The 19,964-nt window shown below is 40.8% G+C and overlaps 1 protein-coding gene across 3 annotated transcripts in view; it reads left to right on the top strand.

Moving 5' to 3' along the window:
• Positions 1–19,964, top strand: part of PHIP (pleckstrin homology domain interacting protein) — a 115,636-nt gene that overhangs the window by 21,652 nt on the left and 74,020 nt on the right. For 2 of the 3 annotated variants that reach the window (XM_035571353.2, XM_035571352.2), the window contains 3 exons: positions 775–935; positions 14,415–14,636; positions 15,282–15,382. In XM_035571353.2, coding sequence (XP_035427246.1) covers positions 775–935; positions 14,415–14,636; positions 15,282–15,382 — 484 coding nt within the window. Of the gene's footprint in view, positions 1–774; positions 936–14,414; positions 14,637–15,281; positions 15,383–19,386; positions 19,464–19,964 lie in introns of those variants that run through there. The other variant, XM_035571354.2, reaches the window with a different exon arrangement.

Below are 19,964 nucleotides of genomic sequence, written 5' to 3'. Positions count from 1 at the left end.
AACAATATGGGGAACTGTTTGACTAATGTGTATCCATGCATGCAAGCGCTACCCTTTGCTGCTTTATCATTGCATGAGTAGCAGTTTAAAATTAATAACTCTGACCTTTATTTTCTTTCTATTTTGTTACAACAAAGTAGATTCCTGCTCCTGAAGCTTTTTGGTTTTGAAACTTGAAGAAAAAAATCTTAAACCCTTTAAACAAAGTTCTGTTAGTCAAAATCAGGGTTTGCTAAATTTGTATTTGGTTTTTGTTTTTTTTTCGGCCATAGTAGGCAGTGGTATTCTTCAAAACAAGAACTGATTTTATCTTGCAAAGGGTGGATAAATGTTTGATTATGCAGGTGTCTAAAAACAGGTTGCCCTGGAGAGGATTTGAATGTTTTATGGTGTGCAGTTAATAGCTGTGGGGAAGCTTGTACGTATCTTATATTTGAGGTGGTTTACTCCTCCAAGGAAGCTGTCTTGGTCCTCCTGAATTTGTTACACTATGACATGAAGCAAAAAGCATATATTTAGGCACTTAAAAGTGGAAGTTTGATGTATAATACCTTTGTACTCTGCCTTGCACTTTACTACTTTGTTGCACATTTGTATCATAGGCTACTTTTGTATTAAATTTTCCCTTATTATGGTAAAATGAGAGAATGACTGTAGTAAAGTGTTCATATGAGAAGTGGTCCAGTGCTGAAATGAACTTTCAATTCTGGAGCAATGTTGTAGTTTATGAACGCAATACAAATGTTGTTTATTTTCTTTTTTCCCATTCTGTAGTGGATACCTTGTTTTCGAGAAAACTAAATGGAAAATACAGACTCGAACGCCTTGTTCCAACTGCAGTCTATCAACATATGAAGATGCATAAACGAATTTTAGGACACTTATCTTCTGTATACTGTGTAACTTTTGATCGGACTGGCAGGAGAATATTTACTGTAAGTACAAATTTTTTATTGTATAATTTTTTGAAGTGCAGTAAGCATGTCATTTAACTGTTCCCCAAACCTAAATGTACCGATGTTGCATATTAAGAGCAGATGAATTCTTTACTGCTGTTACTCTCAGATGCTTTTTAATGACCATGCTGGTTTGCATGTTAAAATAGTTTCAGCATACTAACGTATTGGGTTTACATGGCAAGGTTGTGGTCGTGGGGGGCTGCAGGGGTGGTTTCTACGAGAAGTACCCAGCAGCTGCCCCATGTCAGATTAGAGCCAGCTCCAGCCAGTCCAAAGAGACCTGCTGCTGGCCAGAGCCAAGTAAGGGAGTGATGCTGGGTGGGCCTCTGGGAGCGCAGATTTAGGAAAGGGAAAAAAAACCTGCTGTGTGACAGCAGCTGAGAGAGCGAGGAGTAAGAAAATGGGAGAGAAGCAGCCCTGCAGCCCCCCAGGTCAGTGTAGCAGGAGGGCAGGAGGTGCTCCAGGCACACAGCAGCAGTTCCCCTGCGGCCTGTGGAGAGGCCCCTGGTGGAGCAGGCTGTCCCCCTGCAGCCCATGGGTCCCACGTGGAGCAGATCTCCACGCTGCAGCCCGTGGAGGAGCCCCCAGTGGAGCAGGTGGATGTGGCCTGGAGGAGGCTGTGGCCCATGGAGAGCCCCCGCAGGAGCAGGCCCTGGGCCGTGGAGAGGAGCTCACGCAGGAGCAGGGGGTCTGGGGGGAGCTGCCGCCCATGGGGGACCTGTGCTGGAGCAGTTTGGCCCTGACAGATGGATGGACCCCGTGGTACGGAGCCATGCGGGAACAGTGCTTGAAGAACTGCTGCCTGTGGGCAGCCCCCGCAGGCTCAGTTCGGGCAGGACGGCATCCCGTGGGAGGGACCCCACGTGGAGCAGGGACAGACAGTGACCGTGAAGGAGCGGCGGAGATGAAACGTTAGGGACTGACCGCAGTCCTCGTTCCCCTGCACAGCTCTGGGGAAGGAGGTGGAAGAGGGTGGATTTACTTTGTTTTTAGTTTCTCACTGCTCTAGTCTGGTAGTGATAGGCAATAAATTACATTAATCTCCCTATGCTGAGTCTGTTTTTTTCTCCCCCTCTTCCTTTGAGGAGGGGGAGTGAGACAGCAGTTGTGGAGTTCAGCTGCCCAGCTGGGTAAAACCACCACAACTAAATGTGACGGTGACTGCTGATCCATGCAGTTTAGTCAGAAAACAGGTAATTTTCAGTGAAATTACCATGTGTAGACTTGTATTCTCTGGGAAGAAACATAGCAAAAGAGTGGACCACCACCACAAAATTTTAGAAGTCTGAGAGGACAATCAATATGTAATTAAAAACTGTTTTGACTTTTTTTTTCTGTTATTTTTTTAAAATTTAAAGCATGACTATTAAGTTTAACAGTCTGGTGATGTACTTAACATTTGTATAGCATGTTGGTGGAAACTAGAAGCCTGAAAATTAGCATAGTGCATTTCAACAGATGTTGGGTCACAAGGAATTGTGATCCATGAGACCAGAAACTGTTTTTAGTGCCAGTGTTCTCAGTATTTGTAGCTATTTTCATTGTGTTGTTTTGGTGTTTTTTTTTCTTTTTTTCTTTTTTGTTTGTTTTGGGTTTTGTTCTGTTAGTTTAAAAAACAAGGAGGATGTCTGAGATCAGTACTGAAAGTGCATTTTTCCCAAATAATGGGAATTACAAAAACAGATAGGTGCCAGTATAATTTGGATTCCTCAGCAATAGTCAATCTTAATGAACCAAAGGATCATATAAATGCATACCTCATGTCAATGTGGGCCACTTGAGCTGCATTTATTGCCTTCCCACAAGTACTGGATACTTTTGATGCCTTTGTGGATTCAGGAGCTTGATTGTGTCCTTTCGAAGCTCGTGACAGATAACTCCGACAATGCAGATGAAAGTACAGTTCAGTTCTATGCTACGTATTGCAGTCGTAACTGCTCAAATGCTTTCATCACAGCCGCAAATATAACTTGCCCTTTCGCCCACATACATTTTACTTCCTGGCGTGGAAGGATGTGTGGTTGTAGGGACTGGGGCACTTAGAGAGTTATGAACAGACTTCTCTGTATTTGTTCACTTGTTCACAGTAGAGATTTTCTTCGTATTTCTTTAGTTTTCATTGACAAGCTAAGTCCCTCAACAGTCATAGGCATTAAATTCTTACCATCTTCTCTAGTTTGTGCGTGATTAACCTGTCAGGAAAAGGGTCTCTCTGATGTTGTGGGCTTATTTTATACGTGACAAGGTAGAATGGGTTAGGGATTTTGTGTGAAAATATAAAAATCCCCCACACTCATCCTGTTCACCTCTAAATAAAAGTTTCTTCAAGGAAGCACCAACAGAAGTGCATGAAAGTCCTTGCTAAGTCTTATGATTCTTCATTTTTCTAAATCCCATGTTCCTAAGATCTGTCGGCTTTGAGGGATGTCTGGTGGGATGTGTCCCTACCTATGGCAGGGTGGTTGGAATTAGATGATCTTTAAGGTCTCTTCCAACCCAACCCATTCTGTGATTCTATGGATTTACTAAACTTCCCCTGAGTGCACCTGTAGGGAAGAGTAGAGTTGCACATTCCCTTGTGCTTTGCAGTGTGACTTAAAAGTGGCTACAGAGGGACAGTTCTCTGGGCTATAACAACAATGTATTTCCAAAATAAAAGTGGAAGAACGTGGAATAAAATAGAGGGGAGCAATATTGCTTCTGTAACCCCAGAGCTTTGCTGGTGGTCCTTTGGTGAGAGATAAACTGGTGTCCTGGTATAATTGCCAGTATAATTGCCTGAAAAAGGTCACAAGTTCACATCATGATTATTTCAATCCAGTGTCGAATAAACTGTCTGTAGAAAGTAATCGTAGCTGGTGAATTTTCATTTGGGGGGCTGGGGCAGAACTTCTTACCTCAGCATTCTCAGGTAAAGCCTGTGGGTTTTGTCTAGATGTTTAAGTGATTAGTGATAAATGGAAAACCAAAGTGTTTTATTCTGCATTCAATGGAATACAAGTTGCAGTTGCTGGTGTGATGTAGTCAATGGATAATCGGTGATGAACTGTCTTCTTTTAGTTGCATCTTTATGATGAAATTGGGACAATTCTTTTCAGTCTAGACCACTGCTGTTTCTTAAGCCCCCAATGTAGTCAGTAGAACTGGGAATTTATAATCAGAAGGAAAGCAGACTTCATTCTAGATGTCTGTTACCAGCATATAAATTTATATGTTTCAATAGGGGATCGTTCTTGCTCTGGTTTTACTCTAACTTCTAGCATTTAGTGTGACATTAGCTAGATAAAAGAGGTTGGTTTTGATTTATAATTGGGTGTAGAAGATGCATCATAACTATTTTCCTTCTGACCTCTGAAGGATTGAAAGCCTCTAAATTCAAGTTCTGTTTATGTGCTGCTTCAAATTAAAAGAAAGAAGTGATCTCAGCACATTTTCGAGTCATACTGTTCTGAGAGATGTTATCTTTGCTAGGAAGAAGGTGCTCTTAGTTTGCCTGGAGGCACTGAAAACAGGACATTATGCAGTTTTCCTACTAGCTAGTAGGTCATGCAATGACTGGTTTTATTTACATTCTTTTAAAGATTTCACAAGAGATTTCTGAAGATCAGCCTCTTAGCTGGTTTTTTTTTTTCTGAATATACAAAAATATTCCTAATATACAAACTGGGATATTTTGGTAATTTCTATTTTTAAATTAACTGCAATGAAGGCAACCTCTTTCCTTGCAAAGACACAACTACCAACTAGAACTACCAGCTGTCAGTGAAGAAAACCTAATTATTTTTGAGACTGTATTTTGGATCTCTCGAAAAGCGTGACTTGCAGAACCCACGCTGGGTAGTAGGGACAGGCATTGCTTCTTCTGGTTCTTGTGCTACTTCGTCCTTCTTTACAGTCAGAAAGTTGCCATCTTCTTTTCCGCCACCTTTATCTCCCTATCACCTCTGAGACACTCTTTCTAGGGAATAATAAACAAGGGTGTGTAATAACCTGTGGTTGGAAACTTTATACAGCCTGATTTGTTGGAATTTTGGCGGTTTCACTGCAGCCCACAAGTTTGTGTAGTGGTAGGAAAGCGACGAACCAGTTTTGCTCCATACCTTGGTAAGGCTGTCATCACTTCTCTGTTGGTGCTGAACTTGTTCTAGGATTCACTTTGGACAAATGCTTTTAATAGGTGCATGATGCGTAGCGGTTGCAGACAAAACCTTGGAAACGTGAGCTGTGGAGTAAGCCAATGCCCTTGCTGGTAGAACTGAAGCAGTATTTGAAGAGTTGTGAATTGTCCCATTAAGTTCAGGCAGAATTTCATGGATTTATTTGAGATCTAATATTACTGTCTGGCCAATATGCTACAGAATTTACTACTTTACACATTTTTCTTGCTTTCTTGCTTGCTGAGACTTTTTAACAGTTTAATTTTCCTCTACAATGGAGAGGTATAACACATGCCTCTATAACCATCCTATAGCTATATAGGCTATACTATATATAGGGAGAAGCCTAGTCTTCTGCTTTCCTTAGTTCAATGTAGTTAAATTGACCTTTGAGGTCTCTCCAGCTGTCAGTAAATCCTAGAACTAGCCGCTTTTTTTTTCCCCTTATTGCTGACTCTTTTACATCCTTAAGTTATCTGTGCACAGATTGCTCTCCATCAATTATATTCTGCAAGCAGCTTTTTTAGGGGTCTTGTAATATGAGGTTTCATTTATTGGGTGTCTTTAATTTATTTACTTATTTGCTTTGAACAATCTGTTCATCCAGTAGAATGGCTGCAAGCTGTAAGTGAGTAGCTTATTCATAATGTTGATCCTTACAACGTGAAAATTGCAGAAGCATGTTTTCTGTAATATATACTGTGCTGCAGAGAGTACTGTTTGTGCAGCTCGAAGAAAAACGGGATAGTGGTTTGAGACTTCTAGACTGTGATGCAAGTAATTAATGTTAATGGCTTGGCTCTGTTCTCATGCATTTATTGCTTTGTGTAAGAGATCAACCCACATGTGAACAATTTCCATCCCCACCCTCCTAGAGCGCTGCAGAAGTTCTAGGTTCCCCGTTCCCTTCTTACACTCTCAGGTCTCGAGGGGTGAGGGTATTATTTGTCACCATGAGTTTCACACACCCACCCACCCCAGCCCTTTATGTCTCCTCCGTTGATTGTTTTGGTGGTGACTGCGCTTCCCTCAAGAATACGCAAACTTGTTCGTTCTTGAGATCTTACACAGTGAAAGCAGTAGAACAGAGTGAGCTCATAATGCATTTCAGATCATCATTGTGTTAAGTAGGTAATGTTTTTTGGCCAAATTTTAGTTAAACATTCACAGACCCAGGGGGCTAGCAGGAAAAAGTACTTGAAATAAAATAAGTGGCAAAAGTATGTTTCAGTATCTGTGTTAAGTGCTCTTGTCATTTGTAAAACTTCCACTAATCAGTAGTTAAAAAGAACAATGTAAATGTTTGAAGAATGTTTAAAATGAAGATATTGGTGCATTAATGACTCTAACTTTTGGAGGCATGGGAATTTTAAATAAATGATTGAGCTTGATGTAGAGTTTGAAGCTTCTTATGTTTTAGGTACAGAAGTGCAAATGTGAATCTAGGAAAACAGGAACAGTTATGGAACCTTACTAATTGAGTAGTATTGGAAAAAAAGACACATTTGCTTTATAGACTGCTTATATGTTTGTTTTAAGGAAACAAAGGGATTAAAACAATCTGCTTAAAGCTTTACAGGCAGAGCTTAGTGGAAAAAATGGTGCCCTTTTTTCTCTTAACTCTGGTTATAAAGCTTTAAACAGCAAGTTTGCTAGTTCTGTTGTAATTCCCTGTTAACTTGTTCATTGGAATTGATTTGAAAATGTGAATTACTGAGCTTGTTTCCCAACTTTATTGTTGAGCTTGTTTCTTTTTTATTTTTTGTTCTCTTTAGCATCTCAGCAACTTAAAGGGAATAAATCAGGCGATAAATGAAATTAGCCTGAATCAAGGTATTCAGGATGAGTGAGATTTGGAGCCTTTTCAAAAGTGTTAAATGCTCACAACTATAAATGCAGTTAAACAACTACAAATGAATTTAAGAGACACCCAAATCTTCTTTCTTCTTGTATAAGTTCTGAGCACCTTACTGGGGGGGTCTTAAATTCTATCTATAAACTGAAAACTTCCTGAAAATTATTTACTTTCTTTCCATACAGGTATTTGAGCTGAACTCAATGTAGCAATAAGGGTGGAGTAGATGGATAGAGGGATATCATTCATTGAGTCTTGCTTTAATGGGTCTGAATAAAAATAAATAAATCAGCAATCAAGAAGCAAATGCTCATTTCAAGGGTTTGATGCAGGTTTTGGGAGAGGAGGAGAGAAAAATAACAAAATATAGAGTATTTAGCACTTGGTTTTCATACCCATGCAATCTAACGTGGTGCAGCAAAGAATAAAGACTGTAGACTCTTGTTGCATTTTGTGAGGATGGAATTTGAAGAAATGATGAGGTAATTCAAAAGAACCTTTGGGGTTTCTGCCAGATAATTGGTTTAACGTATACTTACATTGCTGTATTGTGGGAAAAATGGCTAGCAAGGTCCTACTTTAGACGATGAAATTAAGAGAAATTACAGAAATTGCATCGTACTTGCTGCTAGAATGCTGTGGTTTTCTTTTTTTAAATGATAACACACTAAGGATATTGGAAAAAAAATGAAGATAAATGCTCAAAAAAGTTGTGGCAGTGTCCAAAGTTGTGGAAAATAATGGCTGCTACTAAGGTGCTATAGCATGACTGAGGTTTGGAGCTTCTAGGTTAAAGGTAAAAGAGTGGTTGGATCATTGTGCGGTTTTATCTACGGAGGATTTTTTTTCCCTTTCATTGTTTATATTATAACTGCTTTATGGAAGTAGAAGAAAAGTTTAGACTAAAATAAAGTGTAAAATTAATAGAGGAACATCTTATTAGAACAACTTCAAGGGTTTTGGTAATGCCTAACTATCTCAAGGATACTTTTAATTCACAAGGCTTAGCTTTCTGAGAGGTAAACTTTTTTAAATTACTGAACTTCAAGAAGGAATTGAACACAGGTTGTTACAGTGTATGGTATGTATGCAGGCAGAGGAGGGGTGAAGACATCTGTCCCCAGATTTTGTGTCTGGCCTTGTTCTCTGCCTTGGCTTGTAGAGCCTTTGTTCTGTCTCCTTGTCTAAGCCAACTGTTTTCTCATAAAAGACCCAGAGAGATGAACCCAACATTTGTGAGGAGGGGATTAATGTGATACTGATGTCACAGGATTCACTACTGCACATCCCTTGTTCCTAGAGTTGCACTTCCCTGCCCCTCTTGTGTCTTTAGAACAGCTGTCTCGGAAAGCAGTATCTCATTGCATAAGGCTCTTCCTGTGAACCAGGGGGCAGAAGTTTTTAGATTAAGGGAGCAGTTATCAGAAACATGTTTCTGTATACCATCCTCTTTCTGAGGAAGGTGGGAAGAATGGTGAGTAGTCAATGGATATACGGACTGTGCTTTTAGAAATCTGGGCTCTTACTTGTGGTTGTGTTCCTCTGTCTTTGAGTTGGAGTTTGCATATATTTTTCACTGTTGGCGATACTGAGCAATAACTGGCATGATTTCCACGTGGGTCTTAGTAATTCTTTGTTATGGAGGGAAGAGATTCAGAAAGTAAGATTACATTTGTACATCTTGGACTCCAGCTGGGAATTCCTAAAGACTACCTTGTGAAGGTTGCAGAAATTAGCAGCTGAGATGTCATACCTGTTCTAACAGCAATGTGAATGTGCCCTTTGCACATCTCCTTCCTGTGGTCTGGAATGCCATGGGTACCCTTGGAGATTGGGAAGAAAGCCAACTACAAGAAAACTATGTTCATTCAGCTTTTCATGGAGTATGGTGGTTTTCAGTATCTCTGAAGCTGCAGTGACTGTCAGCCAAATAGTTGTTGCTAAAGGATAAAATGCCCAAATCCTGAGGATGAATTACAGTGCTTTCTCACTTACTTTGGGAGCAGTGTGGGGCCAAAACTGTCACCACATCAAATTATTGAGAGTGATACAGTTTTGTCAGGTTTCCAGCAGCTTCATTCATTCTGTTATTTGGGTTACTAGGGAAAGTACAGGAAGCATGAATTTCTTAAGGACAATTTATAAGGTCATTTTACGACTTAGGTATTGCTATAAATCTTGTGATCTGCATGATCAAGGAGTAATGGCTTTAACAAAGAGTAATGGTTTTAAACTAAAAGGGTAGATTTAGAATTAGGTATAAGGAATACTTTACTCAGGGATGGTGATGGCATAGGTTACCCAGAGAAGCTGTGGATGTCCCGCCCCTGGAGGTGTTCAATGCCAGGGCTTTGAGGACCCTGGTCTGGTGGGAGGTGTCCCTGCCCATGGCAGGGGGGTTGGAAATGGACGGGCTTTAAGGCCCCCTCCAGCCCAAACCATTCTGTGATCTTTAGTTACCACAGTAACGATTGCTTCCTTGCAGATGAGATCATGTTTTCACTACCGAAACATGTGAAGAGAGGTTGAATTATCAGTCAAGCTGTAAACTTCATCCCTTCATATCTATCGCGTTCTGGCAAAGAAGAAATAAAAGACTTATCATGAGCCAGAAAAGAGAGGTGGGGAGAGCACAGAAAGCCAGGAGCAATGGGTCAATGCTGACATACTTTGAAAATAGAGAATAGCGTGCTTTATGGGTTCCTGAGAGGATGAGTTTCTTTTTGTTACCTGATGAACAGGAGAGGTCTTGGTCCCAAGCTGAATCTGTGTAACTTGAGCAGGAAAACAGAAGTGTGCTATTCCTTTCTGCTGGAGAGAGAGCATTTGGAGTTGGCTGCAATTATTTTGAAGCCCCGAGACTTTTATTTGTGGTAGAATGGAGATAGCCATCAAAGCAACCCTGTGAGGTGGGGGGACTGCTACTGCTGGGTCTGGTCACACAAACAAGAACTGCTTGGGGATGTGAAGGTCAGGGGCAGTCTTGGCTGCAGTGACCATCAGATGGTGGAGTTTGTGATTCTGCAAAGAAGGGAACAAGGCAAAAAGCAGGCTCACAACCATGGACTTCAGAAGAACAGGTTTGGGCCTCTTCAGGGACCTACTTGTAAGAGTCCTGTGGGTTATGGTCCTGGAGAGAAGAGGAGTCCAGGAGAGCTGGTTGGTTTTTAAAGATCATTCCTTCCAAACTTGACAATAGTCTGTCCTGATGTGCAGGAAGACAAGCAGAGGTGGCAGGAGGCCTGCATAGCTGAGCAAGGAGCTCCTGACAAAATTCAAACATAAAAAGGAAGGGTGCAAGAGGAAGAAGCAGGGACAGGTGGTTTGGGAGGAATACAGAGCCGCTCTCTGACCACTGAGGGATGGAGTTAGGAAAGCTGAAGACAGATAAGAGTTGAATCCGGCAAGGGATGCTGTTGTGGTTTAACCCAGCAGGCAGCTAGGCACCACACAGCTGTCTGCTCACTCCCCCCCGGTAAGAACTGGAAAAAGGTAAAAACTTGTGGGTTGCAGGAGAGACAGTTTAATAGGACAGAAAAAGAAGGGAAAATAATAATAGTAATAAAAAGCATATACAAAACAAATGATGCGCAACACAATTGCTCACCACTCGCTGACCGATGCCCAGCCTGTCCCCAGGCAGTGGCAGCTCCCCCCTCGCCAGTCCCCCCAGTTTTATTGCTGAGCACGACACCTCCTGGTGTGGGACATCCCTTTGCTCAGCCTGGGCCAGCTGCCCTGGCTGTGTCCCCTCCCAGCTCCTGGTGCACTCCCAGCCTCCTCGCTGGCAGGGCAGCACGAGGAGCAGGAAAGGCCTTGACTTCAGTGCAAGCACTGCTCTGCCACAACTAAAACATCAGTGAGTTATCAGCATTATTTTTCTCCTAAATCCAAAACATGCTCTCATGCCAGCTACTAGGAAGAAAATTAACCCTGTATCAGCTGAAACCAGAACAGATGTGAGGAGCAGCAAGAAGGGCTTCTTCAAGTATATCAGCAGCAAAAAGAAGAACACGGAAAATGTGGGCTTGCTAATGAAAGGGGCAGGAGACCTGGTGACAGAGGACATGGAAAAAGCTGAGATGCATGATACGTTCTTTGTCTCAGTGTTAACTGGCAAGAATTGTCTTCAGGAATCCCAAGTCCTTGAGACCGGATGGAAAGTCTGGTGAAAGGAAAAGAGGGTCAGGCTAGGGACTGTTTAAACAAACTGGCCATACAAAGATTCATGGGGCCTGATGGGAGACACTGGTAAGTGCTGAGGGCACTGGCCAATGTTATTGTGAGGCCACTTTCAGTTATATTTGAAAGGTCACGATGACCAGGAGAGGGTCTTGAGGACTGGCAGAGAGCAAATGTCTCCTGTCTTCAAGAAGGTGGATCCAGGGCACTCTATACCATTCAGTCTCATCTCAGTCCCTGAGAAGGTGACAGAGCAAATCCTCCCAGAAGCAATTTCTAAACATACCAACAGCAAGATGATGAGCATAAATCTGTGAGGGGGAAATCATTCCTGACCAACTTGGAGCCTACTATGATGAAACAACTTAAGTTGGTGGACAAAGGACAGTAGTGAGAATGTTGCTTGTCCTGACTAGAGCAAGGCTTTCAGCACTGTCATGACATCCTTACTGGCAAACAGGTGAAGTACAGGCTTGGTAAGTTGACAGTGAGATTGACCAAAAATGGCCTGAACTGCCTGGTTTGAAGGGTCATTATCGGTGACGTGAAGTCTGGCTGGAGACCAGACACTAGTGGTGCACCTGAGGGTTTGGTTCTGAGGCCAGTATTGCTTGATGTCATCTTTAATGACAGGGGTGATGGGAAAAAGCTCACTTTCAGAAACACTATAGAGCAAAACAAGTATGGTTGCTAGTTTGTGTGGGCTGTACTGCCATTCAGAGGGACCTCACATGCTGGAGAAACAGACTCGCAGGAACTTCATGAAGTTTCACCGAGGGTAATGCCAAGTGCTGCCCCTGGGGAGGAATAACCCCATGCACCAGTAGATGCTGGGGCCTGATGACCTGGAAAGCAGCATTGCTGGAAAGGTCCTGGGAGTGCTGAGGGAGAAAAAGTTGGATATAGGCCAGCAATGTGCCCTTGAGGGCACTCAACCTGGATGATGTCTGGACTGTTTGGTCTGGTTCTGGGTTCTGCAGCACAAGAAGGACATGGTCATGCTGGAGAGAGTCCAGGGAAGGGCTGGGAAGATGGTGGAGGCATTGGAGCATCTGACATAGAAGGAGAAGCTGAGAGAGCTGTGATTTCTTAGCCTTGTGAAGAGAAGGCTTGCAGGGATCTTATCAGCATGTGTGAATATGTGATGTGAGAGTCTTCATCTCTCTCAACTTTCTCAAAAAGAAATGGAAGCCAGACTCATTAGAGGGTTGTGACAGGACAAGGAGCAATTGGCACAAACTAAGTTTATACCAAAAATGAGTAGGGCAGAGGTATGGGAGAAGTTGTCCTGCCCACTGTCTCTGCATTCATGGGTGCACCTGTTGAAGAGCTGGGAAGAAAGAAATGTCATTCCCGTAAGAAAGTCATGCCCATCTGAGGAAAAGCAGAGGAATGACAGGTGGTAAATCAAAATTACCCACCAAGCCAGTCCAGAAATCAAATGTGCAGTTAATTTTTAAGTTATCTTGATTTCACTTGTCTGGAGTTCCCTGCAAAGCATTCTGCAGAATTAAAATGTCACTAAAGGTCCAAAGTAACCTTTTTGCACATGTTGGAGAAAAAAGACCTTCTGTAAAGAGTATACCTATAGAAAAATGCACCCTCTCAGTATGCTTAAATACAATCAGTTTTCTTTTTACTCTTTCAAAAACTGTGACTATTGTTGTATCCCTGTGTGTAGAGATACATCGTCTTGTCTAAACTGATGTAAACAATGTAGGAAGAGAGAAACTATTGTGAATAACTCTGAGTCAGAAATAACTTCTTGCTCACTAAACAAAAAGGAACCCTGAGGAAGTTGTCTGGTTTGCTGGCTATTGGTACAAATGCAAATGGATGTGTAATTCTCAGGTAACTGCAAGGATGCTGTTCCCTGCCTTCTCCCAGATGACAGTTTTGAATCTAACCTAATGTAATGAGTAAATTTTAGCTACCTTTTCAAGTAGATAACTGCAGCATTTTTAATAAATATGTTAAGCAAATGAGGGGAGATCGTCCATTCCTCAACATCAACATAATGTGAACAGATGTGTTGGTATCTATTAAAAAAAGAAAATCTTGTATGCGTTCCAATAACTAATAACTGCAGGATGTATCTGGGTTCCTTTTTAAAGCATTTTCTGGTGTTTTTGCCTGGCTCTTTGGTGGAATGGTTCTACTTCGTACCTAGTGTTTGTGCTGGTGAGCAATTCCCAAGTGAGGTGTTGCTGTGCTGGGATCGGGCTGTCCAGAAAAGTAGCTAAATTGAGCTGCAGCAGCGTGGGCTTTTAATAGTTACGTATATGTAGATTAAGGAGTCTACGAAATAAGCCAAATATGTATCATTTATGGCCTTACAAAAGCAGTAATTTTGAAAAACAGTTATCAGTAGTTTTCTAAATATTTTTTGAGACTTCTGGTTGCAGGCCTGTTCACCAAATGCCTGCCAGTCTTTTGAAAAAGTGGTGGCTGTTCTCTGTGCTTTGGATACCTTTCTTAGAAATGCAGACAACAGTATTGTCCTACCTTCCCACTTCTTCAAAAAACAAACAAACAAAATACAAACCAACAAGCAGGCTAGATAAACTTGCACAGATGCACTGCGGGTAGACAGAAGAGGAAAAACCCAGGTGAAATTTTGTGACAATATTGTCTTGTTATAACTTGCTGCAGCATCTGTGCATGTCCATTAGTGCTCTGGGTGCTAAACCCAACACTCATATTTGTATTTGTTCTGAACCTGAGCAAATAAACAAAGCCTATACAGGAATGGCTGCCTTCAAAGCTCACAGGCGGTTTGAATCAGTAATTATGGAACTTTGTTACTGTTCAGTGTCTGTGAAACGGGTATAATGCTAAATGAAAAACACGGTAGCAATTCATAATTCATTTTCACATTTAATATACCTTTATACCTTCATTACCTTTAATATACCTTTGCATTTCAGTGTATTGCAACTGTTTCCTTCTTCAGTTTGTGCTGGAGTTTTGAAAAGAAGTGTCATGTCTTGCTGAGAAGGTTAAATCCACTTTGCTATAAGATTTGTTGTTTGTGTTACAAATGCATGATTTGTATCTACTGTTGAGAATTAATGGAATCTAGTGTTGTGTTTTGACTGCAGAGTGGAAAGCTATTGAAAAGCAGTTAGAATACAGTAAAAGAAGAAAAAAAATAATCCTCTGTGATACTGGTCGTGTTGTTCAGTTCTTCGTCTTTGTGAACTGTAACATCGAAACAACTAATGGTATGATTGAAATGATTTATTTCTACCTTACTTCCAGGGATCAGATGATTGCCTTGTAAAAATCTGGGCAACAGATGATGGGAGGTTGCTGGCTACCCTGAGAGGGCATGCAGCTGAAATATCTGATATGGCAGTGAACTACGAAAACACCATGATAGCTGCTGGGAGCTGTGATAAAATGATCAGAGTTTGGTGCCTTCGAACTTGTGCACCCTTAGCAGTTCTGCAGGGCCACAGTGCATCTATAACGTCATTGCAGGTAGGTTTTTGCTTTGCAAAGTCACCTAAGCAATAACACGCACCGTTTGTCTGAAAAAGAAACCACTTGAGAATGTTCAATACAATGAAAATGCATATTTGGCAACTATGCTGTGAAGGGAGAAGGAATTTTCATGGTACGCACTGCAAAATGGCAGGTTTATTGTCACAATATCTGACCCTTGAAAAATGCCAGGCATAATGCTTGTTCGAAATAAAAATTGCATGATGCATGGGGACAGTTCTTTGTGAAATACGATTTCTTTGCAGACCATGATTCTGACTTACAGGTACATTGACTAAAGTCAGTGTTGAATATGGTTTGCTTTGTTTCTGTTTAGAGTTGCATGCTATTGTATGGTTTGGATTGTGGGGAGGGAGAACCCGAAGTGCTTTGGCAGGTAACCCAGAAAGATTGTTCTGAAGATAGAAAGTTATTCTGAGAAACATTGTTATTGTGGTATTTATTGCAGTTTATTGTGGTTTTTTTCTTCAGTATGTTTTGATACTTTTCTCTTTTTTTTTTTCATTTTATTTTATTTTATGTTTTGTTTAAATGAGAAACCAATGACTTGAGGAACTTCTTAGCATGTCTGGGACAGATTAACAGACCTTTTCTTTTTTCTTCCCCCGTTTCCCCTTCCAGTTCTCTCCACTATGCAGTGGCTCAAAGCGATACTTATCTTCAACCGGGGCAGATGGAACAATATGCTTTTGGCTGTGGGATGCTGGCACCCTTAAAATAAAGTTAGTTGCTGTTTTATTTCTTGTTATTACTTTGTAATCAAGAATGACCTACTAACCTTGGAGAAAAACCTTGTCACTGGTTGGTTTGCTGTCTGCAATTGTTGGATATGATCTGTTTCTGTGGGTAGCTGTAACTTGCTTATCTTTTAAGAACTAAGTTAATAACATAAGCAACCACTGAGGTTTTTTGTTCAGGGAAACAAATCAATATATACCCTTTCTTTTCTGTAACTATTAACCGGGTAAAAAAAAAATCAGTGATGTTTTTGTAACGTGATGTCAAAGTTGGCTTTTTTTGTTCTATTCTCATCTCTTAATCCCACATGAAATGAAAATGGTGTTGAAAAATTGCACTACAAGATGATTGCAATTGATACTTCAAAATCCAAATTTTGGTGGGAAAAGGTAATATTCTAGCAAGAAATTAGGATGGGATTATTTTTGGTTTGTTCTTTTCTCATCTCTAAATCCTTTCTTAGTTGCTCTTTACTGTTGCATGGTAGGAAGGAGTACTCGTGGGCAGTTGTGTATCAGTGGATGAAGTTGAGTCTGAAGTTTCTGTTTTCAAAGTATAAGATATGAAAAATGTTTCCAGGACCCTTAAATGGAGTTAGTTTTTTATTAAAGATAACTTCTTCAATGGCTTTCAAGTGCTTTTTGCTCCTTCTTAATTGTGAAGCATCTGGAACCTTAAAATTGGAAATAGATGTTTTAATAATCACTGATAATTCAGTTTTGAGAAAGAGATCTCTTCCCTTTTCGTAATGAGAGAATAGAGGAATTAATGAGACTTAAATGGGTTATACTACATGAGCTGGGAGATGAATAGTTGGATGACTCATGGAGTTGGTGGAATTTGTCTTGAGGTAAAACTTGGGAAGTGAGAAAGCTGGTATCAGTTGTTGTAGAGGATTCTCAGCCATTTCCTATCCATGGTGATATGTAAATGTAGAATGCAAAATTTAAGTGAGATGCACTAGCAAATATTAAAAGAAGAAAGTGGTTTTTTTCAGTAATGCTTTCACATGTAAATAGTCGCAGTGCAGTGGCACAGAGAAAACAGATGAGTTCAGATGTCTCTTGCAGAATGGAAAGGAAGGAGCCTGGTACTCCAAGCCATGCCAGTGACTCATGTTGCATAATGACAGAGTGCAGAGTAAGCTTTGCGACTGGAGTTTGTACCATCCTCAACTTCTGTTCTGGAGGTATTTTACATGTTGAATTTAAGACAGAGGGGCCGGCCCTACATCTGTCTCTTCAGACTGGAAGAAGAGAGCGTGAAGATGAGATCTTGTATAGTTACGAGTGTCTTGAGGAGGTTGTACAATGACCAATTGCTCATCAGCTCTTACTGTGCTAGAGGGTATCAAGTGAGAGTAGCCAATTCCAAATCAGGAGGAGGTGGTTCTTACCAAAACATGCAGCTAAGCTTGTGAAACTCCTTGCCACAGAATATTATGCACTGAAAACTTGTATGAAGATACTGAAAGGTATCGCTGTATACTTTTTCTGCTCAGTTTTGGCTACACTTGGAAGCAGGATACTGCTGTTAGATCTTTGTTCTAATTTAGTAGAGCTGTTACTTATTTGAAGTAATCAATGCTTTATCATCAAAGCCAAAACATATGGTAAGTCTAAATAAGAAACAGGCATGTCTTTTGGGACGGAAACGTAATTGTATGTCACTTAGGATATTGAATTAGTTGGACACTCAGGGAAGTCTTATTGTAGATCTTCTTAAGCTTGTTAGTTACAGGAAGTTTTACTTAATTTGCTAAACTGTAACCTTTTCTAACTGTGATTCCCCACTCTTGCTCCAGTAAATCCTAGTAAGTGATACTGTGAAACAAAGAATCCGGCATTATTTTTCACAAGGATGCCACGTTGTATGGGCACAGGGTCTCAGTAATGGGTGTGGATTGGTGTGGCTTTAAATGAGGTGATCACTCTTCCTCACACCTCTAGATCTGAATCTGCTTCCAGAACTGTGGAAATGGGACAGATTCCCTCTACATCCACTCAGTGATGCGCTGGGGGAAAATGAGCGGTAGCAATATAAGAGCATCAAAGGAAAGAGATTTCTGTCAATCTTATTCCTAAGACCCTTTGTAAGTTTTTGTTGTTTTCTTTTTTTAATAGTGTCCTATCCCAGTTCTGTTTTCCTTTTTTTTTAGTTCTGCTTTCCTTTTTTTTTTCTTTTCTCTGCAAATATTTATTTGTTTCACTCTTAGATTGCAGAAAACCTTGTGTTCATATTTGCCAGCAGATCTGTTGCAGTATTAATAGTATCTCTGAAATTAGAGGCTTCCCATGCTGGTCTCCCAGTTTTTGGATAACCTCATTAATTGAGGCCTGTTAAGTATTTGTTTTACACATATGGCCCAGACGGGAGACACTTGGCTCTGTTTTGATAAACTGCAGAAGGAGACATTACAGTAGATTTTGTGCCATAGGGTGAAACACAGGCATGGCGTGGCTGACCGCAAAATTCTCAGTGTTGTTCAGAAGAGAGGGATCGACTCTGTTACTATATGCTTCTGTGGCTATGATAGTGAAGAAGATTCAAATGCTAGAGCCTCCTGTGTGCTCCTGTGCTTTCAGTGAAGAGCTTTCTGACCAGGCAGTTATCATGTATGCCCAAAAGCTGCAACAATCCAGTCAGGTTAATTTGGTTTCTAAGTAGAGGAACAGTAGGGCTGTTGTTCCTGTAGATAAAGAAGACAAGGAAAGTGGTCCAAAGCAGGTGGAAAAATAATTAAGAAATAAGGTAATCAAGACCTTCCCTCACATTTAGACGCTGTTACTATTCTGGATCAGGGCAGAAAATACAAGTTGCATGCTGTTTCAGTTGACAGTGGGGAGAAGAGAGAAAATCAACCTTGGGTCATCAGGAACTGATGGATAATTTGCCTCAGGTTTGAGGGAGAATTTTTACAACTGGTCACTGTGCAAAAGTTAAATCAGTTGCACTAAAAATATTTGCATATGAAATTTTGCTGAGAAAGATACTGAGTTTTCTTGTTATTCTTTTGCCACCTATTTGAATCGCAAGTTTCCAGTGTTAATCTGTTGTTGGCAGACCACGCAAACAAGGCAGCAGAACTGTCTCGCAGATTTGGATAGGGGAACAACTTATACTGCTTTTTAGCAGCTCTTAATTTTCTTCCCATAATTTTAAAAACAGGAAAAAAAATGGAACAAAACATGTGCTGATGATTTTGACATTCATCTTTTGGACAAGAAGACGTTGATTCCTCAGTTGTCTGTGGGGTGGTAGCATACTCCACATCTGCTTTCTTACGCAGAAGGCACTTCACATTAAAGGGGCTGCTCGTGCATTAGGATTCAGATGTGCCAGACCATGTTTGTTGGCTTTTAAGCCAAGACTTGAGTTGGAGGGCTTGCCTCGCACATCTGTTTTTCCTGGAGAAGTCTTACTTAAGCCCCTGCATGTCCAGAGTGAGGTTAGTCTGTAGGGTTTGGGTTATGCAGCCATTCCTGCACCAGGACAGCATTTTGAAGGTGAACTTGAGAGATGTTTCCATGGGTGAGTGTTTCCCTTAGTTGACGCACATAGAGCAAATTGCTTTTTTGTCTGTGGCTCTTAGTGCAGGCTCTGGTCTGACTGTAGCCTCTCATCTTGGGAGGAAAACAGTTTACCAGGGCTTTCCTGGACCTCTCTGTGAAATGTTTGTGAAGGTGTCTTAATATGTTCCAGCCACTTACACGACTGGATTGAGAATGCTTGTTAAAGCAAAATGATTGACTTGGTTTCTGTATGTTTCAAGAAATTATCCTTCAGCCACCTTCCTTACTTCCCCACGTTACTGATTGTCCAGCTTATCTTGTAAAGATTACGGTCTGTTGTAGTGTAAAAGAATGCCATAATCTTGTCTCCTAATGCCTTAAATAACACACATTAGAGAGACATAAGTTGGAGAATTTAACATGATTATAAAACTAGAACATAAGTGCGTACTTGCTCTGTTTTGCAGCTGTCCTAACTCCAAAGGCAGAGTTCACAAACCACAGTGGAAGAAAACAGCAGCCTATTTATCTATTTACACTTGCTCCGTATTATGTAAGCTGCATATCGAATCATCTGATAGTTCTTTTTAAGTTAGTATCTCAGTTAAGAAGGGTTTGAACTGTTTTGTGTAATAGATCTGTGTTGTTTAGTGTATCTTGTAACATCCGCTGCCGAAAGTCTTTGCAAGGAGCTATCTTAAAAGTCCTGAAGGAAGATTCACAGAATCAACCTATATTGAATGGACAATTCGGAGAAAGATTTCTTAACTGCTGTTCCCAGTGTGTTTATTATGTTGTTTTGTATATAGGCACCAGTAAGGTGTAATGCTTACTCCTTTCTTTGAGATAGCAATAGCTGTTAGGTGGAGAAAGGTCTCTTACTCATCTGCCTTCAGCTGAAAAAAAAAAAAAAGCCATTTTGCTTCTAAAAGAGAAAATTTTGGATGTCATGAATATGCATTCTTTTATGTTAAAACAGATCTTTAGTGATGACACTTGTGGGTGTAATGCTGCTGTTCTCTAGTAAGTTTATTCTTTGAGGACTAAGGATTGC

The sequence above is a fragment of the Cygnus atratus genome, chromosome 3, assembly GCF_013377495.2.
Source record: "Cygnus atratus isolate AKBS03 ecotype Queensland, Australia chromosome 3, CAtr_DNAZoo_HiC_assembly, whole genome shotgun sequence".
Taxonomy (NCBI): Eukaryota; Metazoa; Chordata; class Aves; order Anseriformes; family Anatidae; genus Cygnus; species Cygnus atratus.
This window is presented reverse-complemented; position numbering and strand designations above follow the sequence as displayed.